General features: G+C 45.5%; 1 protein-coding gene across 1 annotated transcript; it reads right to left on the minus strand.

Moving 5' to 3' along the window:
• Positions 1–36: 36 nt before the first annotated feature.
• On the minus strand, positions 37–3,272 carry LOC131286530 (TBC1 domain family member 5). The gene is made up of 7 exons (XM_058315493.1): positions 2,861–3,272; positions 2,168–2,704; positions 2,045–2,095; positions 1,706–1,978; positions 1,500–1,642; positions 933–1,420; positions 37–786 (listed from the first exon to the last, which is right to left on the minus strand). The coding sequence occupies exons 1-7, from the start codon at positions 2,944–2,946 to the stop codon at positions 187–189; spliced, it is 2,178 nt and encodes a 725-aa protein (XP_058171476.1). The 5' UTR covers positions 2,947–3,272; the 3' UTR covers positions 37–186.
• Positions 3,273–12,534: the final 9,262 nt, after the last annotated feature.

The following is a 12,534-nucleotide window of genomic DNA, read 5'->3' on the forward strand; positions in this document are numbered from 1 at the left end:
TATCGAAATAAACGAGCGTTTTTCATTGTTTTAACCATAAACAATCTCTATCCAAATGCATTTATTTATCGTAATAATATTAGCATGCGGATACTTGACATTAAACTTGCGGGGTAAGGCGTGATAAAAGCATACGAAAAAATGTATCCGCATAAAACTATTCACTTGTTCAGCTTTTGAGATCCGTCATTCCAAGCATTCGTCGTGACCGAGTGGGTTCGCATTGGGCAGATCCTTGTCATCGAAACGGCGGTGAGGGTTGGAGAAATCTTTCGAAAACACGTTCATTTCCACCTCTTTCCGGTTGGCAAGCTTCTTCGTCGCAATTCTACTGTACCGATCTTCGGGGATTTCGTACTGCGCGAACGGTTGCGAGGCACTGTTCCTCCGACAGTCCAGATCGTAGTTGTACGATCGGGATAAGTTTAAACTGTTCGGTGGTGTTTGCGTTCGCTGCGCGTTGCTGTGCTGTTCCATCCGACCGGGAATGGTCCGTGGTTGCGATGGATGCTGCTGGGATTGCGCATGCTTTGCTGCTTTTTGCGGCTCCTCGTTTGCTTCCGTTGCGGCATCGATTGGTGCCGGTACGCGAAAAACCGTATCGTAGCGTGGTTTAAGAAGCGAACAGATCTCTTCGATTCCTTCGAGGGACTGTTGCACTTCCCCGTGTGGATTGGTTGGACGAATGTTGCGCCGAAGGATGGACAAATACTGTAGAAGTTTGGTGCGACCCACCGACATTATGTTGTATGTGTTTTGCAGTTCAATGCGAAGCAACTCGGGGTCCTTTGGATGAAACAGTTGTGGATAAGTAAGTTGGTTGAATTTTACACAAAAATTATATTAAAATAAAATGATCTTCAAAAATGAAATGATATTTAACGAGAACGAGCAAATTGCAAGTAATGTTCTGTTCGAATGAGTACACTCACATCTTCGCGATAACCATCGCTTACAGCTGGATCACGCACATCTGATTGACCTGAGTCTGCAATGGCTTTTTTGGTGGCCATACATGCAGCCTGACGTAGCTCGACTGCCGTAGCCTTTCGTAGCGTACCATTGTCGCGTGGCAATGAGCTGGTACGCTGCCGATCGTCGTAGGTGGTGACTACCGAAGACGATCGACTTTGCAGGGGATGATGATCGTCTACCGCAAGCTGTGCACGACGCTGATGTATCGCAGGAAGTGTGGAGTACTTGAGCTGACCCGACTCAACGGCCTTTGAGCGTGTCGCGGGTGGCTGCTGTTGATTCGGTTGGTGTTTCGGTGACGATAGGAAGATCATTGCGCCCGCCGGGCGTTCGTATACTTTGGGGGATTTCATGTGCAGCGCATGACGTATCACTAGCGCGATGTCAATGTTCGTAGGATATCGCATCAGGTAAGATAGGCAGGTGGTGTAGTCACTGTAAATTACTGTCAATGAAGGAAATCACAAATGCTTCGCATCAGTACGGCATCATCCCTGATTTGTCTTCTGCTTCTCTGGACTTACATTTGTCTCTTATTCGTATCAGCATCGCAACGACGATGTAGTTGATGAGACCAAGGTCATTGCCTTCACCAAATATTGCATCCCAGAGCAAGAGCAGATCCTGCAGCGCAAACTCACGGCCGAAAAGTAACCGAAGCCATCGGCTGGAAAAAATACGCATATGAACAAATCATTCGTATGTCAGCCACATCGCTCCTTTAACTTACATGCCAAAAATGGCCAGTGGAATGTCCAGCTTGAGTAGATGGTTGTGCAGATGGAGATCTTCTTTGATAAGAATTTTATCCTTTATATAGTTTAGCTGTTCGACAACTTCCACCTCGGGCTTCCGTTTGCTAGAACCGACTGCATCTGGACTAGCAGTGGCATTTGACGGACTACCGGAGGTTTGCACAGGGAAGTAACCAGTCGCCGAAGGAACCATATCGTTGATCCGGTAGAATGATTCAATCTGAGACATTATTTTTGCAAATATTGCGCTGCAAGGAAAGCCGGTAACTGTAACAACATTTCGATTGACAGCAATAACAGCTTGAGATGCTTACTAGGAATCTTCTTCCAGATACTCCGGGTTCAAAATCTCTAGGAGTTGCCGGCTGCAAAAAAAAGCCAAAGAACATACGGTTATACTTATGGCTACGTGCTAAGATTGGCAGTATGTGGCGTACTCAATGTCTGGATTTAGTTCATGTATGTGCGCCAGGGCCTGTTGGTCGCTGTGGATCACAAATATAAGTGGAGCCAATATTTCGTGCATACCCTGCCGGTAGCACATGGCAGGAAACTGGCGAGCGTAGCAAAAGAGAATGTTTGTCATCAGTTCCTGTATTGCGGGTTTGCGGAAAAAATCAACACCCGGGAAGGTGCGGACCACGTCCTGTTTTATCACAGCGCATAGTTCTTGATCACAGAAGTGTTGGTTCCAGAGGCTCTGCTTCGATTGCGATAGCGGATCGTCCCTGGTGTCCGTGGTCTGTTGGTGCGGATTCTGTACGAATTGATCCTTAAGGCGTTGATAGTGATGTCGCGCGGCCGTACGCTGCTGTTGCCAAGTTTCCGAGCCAGGAGTTTTCAGTACATCCAGAAAAACCGCCCAGCACACGCTTCGGAATGGGGATGCCCGAAGGTCCCCTCGCACAGCCTGCTGTCGTAAATCCATCAGGTTCTCCTCGTTTGCAATCGCCATTATATTCTTCCATTCTAATCTGCAAAACGAGAAGTGACGATTACACATTTGTCACCTTATGGGGAATAATCTACACAACAAAGAACAATCACGGTAATGCACTGGTTTCTTATCAAAGCAAACTGGAGTGGAACCGACACGATCATCATGATCAAATATTGGCTCGATACTTTACTCGTACTTAACTACCCCGGATCGACTGTGGACAGCTGTCACCGCCGCCGACGGTTCCGCTTCCTGCACATCGAGGTCAACACCCATTGTGGGCGATAGAGGACAGTTTGATCAGGGTGCTTCGAAGAAAGATCACTTGCAATCCGATTCGATTGACCGAAATCGAACCAGCTTACGTACGAGGTTAATTGCACTTTTTGAGATTCACTTCAACACTTTCAACAAACCGTGATCCTAGCAAAACACACGGGGCGTTTACTTGTTCTGTACTTCTGAAAGCACATTTAGGAAATATCCGATGACCTCATTCTCGGTTGATAATATTCTTTAGCCCTTTACTTAGGACGATAAAACACTACAATATACTGGAGGAGTTAAAATCCGACAGTCACCCTTATCAAAGGAGAAGGGAAGGGATCGACAACAGATTTGTTGGCGGCTGTGAAAATAACAAAAACATTATCCGCCACTTCAAAGTGCAGAAACGTCAGAAAATTTTATACGTTTATAATCTCAAGCTCGAATCTTCCCGTTCACCATTGTGGTGGAACTTTTAGTACTGGAGTAAGATTTTAGTACATTTTAAAATGACGGTTGAAAGAACATGCTTTCAATTTGGAAAGGTTTTTTTGAAATGGAAACAAAAAATAGATTTAAATGAGGATACATCGAACATTAAACTGACACACGGGAATGTTCAGAGTTCTTTTTAAACTTTTCGATTTGTGTCTAGTTTATTGAGAGGAAGAGAATGCAACACACGACAGGCAACACGTGCTTAATTTTAAGTCCTACCAACTGATTGAATGTTACATTACAAATGTTTCGTACAAACTTTTTCTTACTTTAATGTTGGTATAAGATAGAAACTCTCATTGGTAGTAACAGTTAGGAATTTGATTTTTTTACTAAAACAAAAGTTTTTTATTTGGTTATGTTTTTCTTTTGGTCAACATTTTGCACAAATTGATCAATTTTTGCAGTCACACATGGCATGAATGGATGAATACATAATGAAAACTAGTAATACTAGTCAACTGAACTGAGCTGCAGGCTACAACGAAATGATGGAATACTTATCCACTAATTAAAAGTACGAAGTTTATGAAAAACAATGCATATTCAATTTTGCGACTAGTGGTAGTGATTTGTTTGAATAAAAGTTCATCATTTTAGCTAATTCAGCACTCACAGCAAACTAGAATGGATTTTTGGCAAGACCAACTGCGTTTCCTGTCTTATTCATATCCAGATCCAATCCAGATTTGTCCACTCATCACATCGTCGTCGAACATGATCAGAATGGCCGAACTGTAATCTGCTGCAATTCGCTCAGCTGCTATGAACCGTTCAACTACTAATATTGCCGCCGCATGACGACGCGATAGTAAACAGCACTTTTTGCCATACTGGATCTCTACAAACATCTACCCAAGCGTACTCCGTGTGACAATCGAGCAACCGGAGGTCGCCGCGAATTGCGTTTGACGAACGCAAGATGTTCTTAACTCTCCGCTCGATTAGGTGGAAATAATATCCATGTCCAAGTGCTCACGAGCGAGCCTACAACCTTCACTTATGCCACGAAAGCTTCAAGGGTAGAATGTGCACATTCAATCAAAACCACTAAAAACGATCTCTCCTACTTCAACCTCTCAATGTGTAGACCCATATTTTCCGACTGGAAGTCAGCCTCGTAGAAAATTGTTAATAACTAGAGTAATCTTTGCATCAACTACAAAAGTCACTCCGTGTTTATACGTAAGCCACCTCGTGGGAAACAGTCATAGCTGAATAACATCCGATGTTACCACTGGTAACAATTTAGGAGAGTAGAAAAAACGTTTTTGAAACATCCCGCTTAGTCACATTGTCTGTGGGTAAGTGCATTGGGGCTGGATGAGACTGTAAGTATATCCAGACAAAGAGGGTGAAAGAGTGTGTTGACTCCAAAAATAGGTGTCTTACAATATAAGGCGAAACATTTTGCTGCGCTAATGTCCGCGCGTCCCTCTAGGTCAGGGATCGGCACACGTTTCTTAAAAGGGGCCAGATGATTACAAACTAGCCCGCAACCGCGGCCCCATCACCTAAAACGATATATTAATTTTTCGAAAATTTCATTAAACACTTTTTGAATGTAGTACACATTTTCTAATGCGGAAAGTAATATACACACAAGAAATAATGTATTAAAGTTTTACATTTACCAATTAATGTTGATAACTACTTTTGTTGAATTTGTGTACTTTTTCAACATCCTGTTCGTTTGTTATTTAATTTCAACATGTATTTGTATTGTTCATATGTTATTTATAATTGAATTAATCACAGGGAAATTAATTAAGGAAATCAAACTTAGATTATTTTGTTGAATGTAGTTATTTTACAACCAATAGTAAAACTGCAATTGTAAAAATCTTAATCTCTCTTAAAATCTATATAAAAGTATATGTGGAAGGCTTCTGGTGTTGGACACTTTGTTCAATGTTATCAAAGTATCTATGGTTAAACAAGAGTGATATCGTGACCAATTCCTACAAAAATTGAGATGAGACTTTATTAAGGGTGGGGAAAATAGCTGGCGGACGGGACTTTGGCGACCCCAGCTCTAGATCGTCCCCGCAGCGCGTGTGCAAAGGTAATTAAGCTCGAGTGGACTCTCAGCAGAGGAAGGACCAGCAGGCACAGGTCGCTGTTGATACTGATCCACGTCAAGGCGTAGACTGACGTCAAGCAACTTTTTCCCCCGATGGCATTTCGCTGGGAAGAACTGGGAAAAAGTTTATCGCCAGACCTTCCTGGCAGGCAGCGATCGTGCCCTTCTTCACGCAAGCGCGTGAGTTTGTTTGCAACGAAAGGTCCAGCTAACACACCGCTTTGTTCGTTGCATACAACTCGGATGGGATGCACCGTATGCACGGCTGGAATACGTACTCAGTAAGGGTCACAATATTAAATTCTGTTTTTCTGGCGTTCCGACGAAGGTGTGAAATTTCACACAGGAACGAATGCCTTCGACCGCGCGCTCATCGAAAGGGAAAATCCGCGCCAGCGAATTATGCGAGAATTTCGATACGCTGGTACCAAGCGGAGTGATATCCGAGCACGTTAGGTGGAAGCTTGTAGCTTAGTGGGGTCAACAAAGTGTTAAATGCCAACAAATCGATCTATTCTCAGAACTTCATCTAATGTTAAGCTAAAATTTACTATGACTGTGTACCTATTAACCCGATGTGGTTACCGATCAAAGTATTAATGGGCTGTTATGACAGAAACTATCATTAATTATTTAATGAGTAATTTGGAAAAGTTGCAAAAACGTCTAAGTTGTTTGAGGAGTCTCAATTAAACGATCAAACCATGAAAGTTGTCAACTATATTCTTAAAAAAATGTTTTGCTCATAAACATAATAGTAAAACGACTGTAGTGGAAAATGTTTGTGAAGTAAAACGACTGTGGATCTGGAAATATATTCGCCGAGAAAACGATAACAATCATATATATCCAGCAAAGCCGAAATACAATTGTCAAGGTATTTTCTGATAGTGTATAACATCAATCAAAATAACAAATTTGATATACAAGTTCAAGCTAATTTTAAAGAAACAAAAGGTATTTTTAAAGATTTAGATCAAAAATTGAAAAACAGTTCTACTGAACTGAACTGAACTGAATTACAAAAGATACAGTTCTAAAACTAGCTAGGCGTTGGATATCGATCGATTGCTATACTTCGAAAATTTTCCTGAATTGCCACAAGATAGTGAAGGACACAAAATACACAATTTTCGGGTATATTTCAAACCATAAAAGCAAACTAAATTACAAACAGTTTTACTGACAGATTTACTAAAATAGAAACTAGGAAAGTTAAATGGGAAAAAATAACCTAAATGCATCTTTAAAACGTGCTTAACGATGCACAAAATATACAAAACCATACTAACCATGCCAAATATTCATTATAATGGACAAAAAAAATCGCAATCAATCGTTGGTCCCCCGTCACACATCTCCATCTCACTATTGCGCAGGAGGTTAAGTAGGGTTAGTACGAACCAAGGAATCAATCATGCAAAAAATCGTTATTGCCTTCAATGTCGAAATTGGAAAAAGTATCCTTTTTTGCGATAGATCTAAGGTTCGATCTTCCTTTCTGACTGTGACTCGTCTGCGTAAATGATCCCCCTGTTGCAGTATTAGTGGTTGTGCTTTATGTCGCACTTCCGATGCATGTCTTGTACGTACTGGCGACAGCAAACCTTACCAGTTGCGGAACACCGAAACTGAGGTCAGAGTTAGGACTTTAAGATGCTTTGCTCGAATCCAGCTGATAAGGAAGAGGGCAGTCCAATGCGTCACCTGTCCCCTCGGGTGGGAAACGATGGGTGGTACGTGCCGGTCCGATCGTCCAGAATGGTGACATCCAGCCGATCGCGGGCGCGCTTTGTGACACCGTTTTCTTGCTGGTTTTAGGGGATGTGCAATAGTGAGGGCGAGACGCACGGTAGGACGCAAGGCATCGCGAAGAACAAGTGCAGACCCTCAAAGTACGCGCCGGAGCAATTGCAAGAAAGAGAGACAGCGAGTACGACGAAACGGCGAGAGCGAGCGATGGACGATCGGACGGAAGAAGTGTTCGCTGAGGCGCTATTAAAGGTTGCCCGGGTCCGGCTGGAGGGGGTGGGTGGTGGTCTCCGGTTTGCGACGCGGTGAAAATTTGCCACGGCCCGACACCGAAGGGCCCACACGTCGGTGGTGATGGTGGTGGTGGCGACGAGCGGTCGGTACCGATTTGGCCGGGTCAGACGCGCGACGGCTCCGGACCCTGGGTTAAAGGGAAATTTTTATAAAAGAGCCTCGCCAGCACCGATCGTCGTTTACTTCGCTGACTGATCGCATACCGAGCGGTTCGTAGCGGTACAACATCTGAACATCAGCTCCTGCTCGCCCGTTTTGCACCGGCAGTTTTTGGCCTCCACCGAATTGTCCTGCTACCGAGTTACATTGTGCGTGTTCCGGTGTGGTGCGCGTACTTAATTTTGAGAGTGTGTGTGTTTGTGTGCAAATTAACTGTTCAGTGAAAACTATCTGACCAACGCGACCGTGGAAAATTTCCCCGTGCCGACCCGGCTTTCCCGAAGCATCGCTTCCGCCCAGTGTCCGGAAGGAGTTTGCGTTCGTTTGGGGGAAAAAAGAAAGGAACAGCAGTTTGCGTCCTGGTGAGTGGCTAACTTATGTAGTGTAATATTACCGGATGGTGATGAAGTTTAGACAAACTCCAAGAAACAAGGATCGATATCAAGTAAAATGTGTCAACGCACATGTACTGAAAGCTTGAAGGGCAAAGGATCCGTTCGGAACAGTGATCGTTACAAGTGGCCAATCACACTTTCCCCAAAAGTACAGCACAGTAGGTAAACGCAGTGACTAACCCGGGGCGCAATGTAGCCATACCGGGCATACGGCGACCCAAAACGGCACCAAATCGATCGAACGTCGCATCGGTGGCGTAGAAATTTATGCCCACTATGGCACTTTTGGGTTCCAATCATGGTTTTTTTTTATCCTTCGCTCAGCAAAATGTTGTATCGCTAGCTCTATTCGCCCCGGTCCAACTGCAACCGCCTTTTATGTGTTTATATCTTTTTTCCGTCGGTTCTGCACTGCTCGGTTACTCCCGGGGAAGGCTTGGCTTGATTACGAATTTTGAGTGAGCACGCGGATGTGGAAGTGTTGCTGTTACACTTTGTTATTGGTACCGGTAGCAATAACTGACCGGAATTGGCCACCCATCCGTGTCATCGCAGATGGGCAGCAAGTTGGGAAGGGTACCTACCGAGCCATTGCATCCTGCTGGTCTGTTCCTTCATTAGAAATAAATAGCTGATCACTGTTTTGACCTTCCATTACTACAAAAACAGGCTGTCAATGTATGTGATAAATTAATTTGGGGAAAACATTGGCTTGCGCAAGGATATATCTGAACGCGAGTACGTGACACAAGGACTACCACATGGTTCGATTCTGGATTCACAAAAGACGCTTCGAAGCATTGTTTATAGCCATTTGGTATCATCAACTACCATCCAGGCTAGTGTTACAGAATCACCCATTGCTCAACTTTTGGGGGGACAATAAGTGAACCATTTATCTGCCCTCCGACATAACGCCGAAAAGACACGTCTATCGCCGTCAATCACGTCCAGCGGGCGAAAATGTTTTGCGTCCGTCTGAGTGTGTTTGGTAAACGCGCTCGGTACGGTGCACCGAAAAGACGAACTTTATGGCGAGTACATACTTATAACCCTGGCCGGTGCTGGCTGGTTATCACACCCAGCGGGCACATTGACATTGAACTTCGCGCGATTGCGCTTCGGCTTTCGCTACGCGACACTGTGGATAAGCGGTGTCCAGCCAGCCCCCGGTTGAAGCCAACCAACGGGAGGGTTATGAAATTGCTATTTATATAATGTCTACACACACGTGGACACACCGTTCGGGATAAATGGTAGATTATGCCGCATGATGTGATCTGTGCACCTTCAGCGAGTTCCAGGAGGAGCCGGTGAATTCTCAACTCAACGGACATGAAAACGTCCACCTCGTGGGACGTGGCAACAGCAGAAGGAGGGGGAGGGGATAAAAAGGGCACAAGAATAAGCAGGGTCAGTTGCCAAGGTCTACCAGTTCATCTGCCATGCTGGTTGCGGGTCACCGTGTAAGGATCCTGGCATGATCCCAACCACAAACGGGCGCGGGTCCTTGGGTGCCCTGTGACCCGAAACCTGTTTGACCGTCTTTGCCGGGTGTCCTTGTGCGTCGCGCACCAGAATGGTGGACGGATGAATGGGCCAGTCTGTACTTTGGGTTTGCTCCAGCCAACGCTCCAGCGTGGCATTTTCCTAACCACCTGCATCCTCCAACGGGCTCCACTTAACGCCTTTACTGTGTCAAGTTAAACGGGCGTCTTTAGACGGTGACGCAGGACCAACGCCTGGGTCTGACCTTCTGGTGTTGCGGTGGAAGCATGTATTTTGCTTCACCCACCCGTCCAACTAGCCTAAACCTCGGGTGATGCTTGAGGGTAATTTTAATTTTATTACTTATTTTATTACGGTTATGTGGCCCAAAACTGACACATCTCGGTGAGTCACCGTTAGATGTCTTGTTTGTTTGAACAACGCGTGTCTTTAGGAGCATTTATGCTCCCGCTGTTTGTCGCCCTTCACCATTTGTTTGTCGCGTACCGTGACCATTTGTTTTAAGTTTGTTGGAAATTACGTTCATAAATCACTGTAGTGTCGTGTATTAATGGTTTCACCCATTTGCACCGTTTGAATAAAATGTCTTTCAACTAATTGAAGGGGGTGTACAAAATGTGGTGTTTTACATCGACGATTCGCTTTGATCTTCGAGTAAAACCCAAGCTAAGGTCGTCAAAGCGGGTGTTCCCTGTCGTAGGGGTGTTCCCCGCCAGAGTTTATTAAAATTTCAATTAATTTACCCAAGCGCCTTGCCGCCGTCGAGGTGCAATAGAACCAATGCAAAGCGGCGATGCTTTCTTTTTCTTTACCAAGCCGTTTTCAAAAAGCCAAGCCAATGCGTCGCCAAACGTTTTTAGCATTGCTGATGAGCCACCAGCGGGGAAAAAGTAGCTTTCGGTGGGGCCATTAAAATGAAATCAACCTGCCGCGCACGGTCGCACACAGTCGTTCTTTGCGTACGAGAGCACTAATTAGCAGGCCAATTGCAGACTCGACCCGGGGTTGGTGTGTCGGTGTAGTCTTGGCGCACACTGAACCTTGGCCACACGGTGGACCGCAAAAGGGAACATACTGTGCATCCTTGAACTTCAGGTAAAGCGCGGTACGCCGCCGCACGTGCTGAAGAAAGGCACGTTAGGGAAAGGCTTCCGGGGAAAGTGAGTCCGTCCACAGGCAGAGGCGCGAATTCTAGTTCTTCCGCGGCGGATGGATAACTTCAAAATACACAGACAACTGGGCAGTGACGCATCGATCAAGCGTTTGATGTAAAAATAAACCTACGATCGTTAACGTCCCGATCGCTTGGTCAGCTCCCGAAGTGTGGCTCCACGGCCGTGCCGGTGGTCACGTATCAAAATTAGCCGGTGACCGGTTCTGTCTGGATTCGAGGTGACCTTTCCTGTGCGCACCCTGTTGAGGCAGGTTAGCCCCGTCCCTTCCCAAACAGGTCGCATACTCCGCACCGGCAACGATGTGGGCTAACCGGTTGGGGGAATTTCCGACAGACTTTCTTCCGTTTCGGAAGAGGAAGAGTCTGCCGAGCGAGGGAAAGAACTTGACGCATGCGCACACCCGCCTAGAATTCCACCAGCGAGTGAAAGTGCATACCGAGGCGTTACATATGCGGCGGCACCGTATGTTATGCTAATCGCCGATACACACTGTCGAAGGGTGTAACCTTCCGGTGCCGTGCGAAAGGCCATCATGCATCGTGTGCCGTTCGCTGAATCAAAACGTTCGCGGGCAGGAAAGGAGAGCAACACAAACTCTTAACCGGTCGATGCGCCGACTGTTACCGCATGTTTGTCGTCTAGGCTAGTGTGGTCAAGCCGTCGTGGGAGCATACCTATGTCTTGCTGCACGTGCCTCATTGCCTTTTTTTATCCAGCTGCCCCCAATACATTGCAATAGGATGGATGATGGTCAAGATCAAGTCTACCCGCTGGCAATGGTTAACTTGAGCGCGGTTTGAGCGCGAGCTTGGAACGCTTGGTGACCGGTGAAACAGGCCACAAACATTGAATCTAAGTACAACCGTATTTTTTGTACCCACTGCTACATAAATCACAATTGCTACTGAAAGGTGGTTTTTATACGCGTCGTAAAATGGGTTGAGACCTCGCACATTTGATCTGGGAGGTACAATCTCCGGCAAACGGCGAAACGAAGGAAGAAAAAAAAAGACACCCACAAGCTCGCACTGAATGCCATCGAGGTTGTAACGGGCGCTTTATAACGCTTGGTCGTATTTGGTGGGCCACAGTAAACGTTTTCCTGTACGGGGGTCTAAGCAATGTTATGCAATAAGAAGAACCTTTTTCGACCTTAACAAAAGTGAAAATAACAGCCGGTTTGTAGACCTTCCTCAATTACTAATAAAACAATTTATAAAAAAAAACCGGTACAGAAAGATGAGCAATTAAACTAAAAACAACAGAAATAAATAAATCGAATCGGTGACCGGCTTCAAGTGACCTCAAAATTACATGACAATTTGCGTGAGGGATTGCGTAGTGCAAACAAAAGGCTCCGGGACCCTTAAAACAAAAAGAAAGACGTTCTGCAATCGCCCAAATTGATCGCCACTTGAGACGGACAGGTAAATCTAACGAACGTGGACAAATTATACCGAGTGAAAAGCAATACCGGCTGGCTGCGCTGTCAAGAGTGTAGATAAGAAACTCAACAGCATCACCGGTGTGGGGACGCTGTTTCTGCCCTCCCCCAGGGGTGGTCGAGAGGCGTTGTGTTCTGAACTAGCGGGTTCGTGGCTTGTGTTGAAGTTGTTTGTTTCTTCGGATGGGTAGCAAACGTGTACCTTCTACATCGCAGTGCGTACTTGGGATTATTGGGCAGGGAGAGAGAGAGTGAAAAAAAGGTATAGTTGACACACCAAAGCCATTT

Source organism: Anopheles ziemanni, chromosome 3 (assembly GCF_943734765.1).
Source record: "Anopheles ziemanni chromosome 3, idAnoZiCoDA_A2_x.2, whole genome shotgun sequence".
Taxonomy (NCBI): Eukaryota; Metazoa; Arthropoda; class Insecta; order Diptera; family Culicidae; genus Anopheles; species Anopheles ziemanni.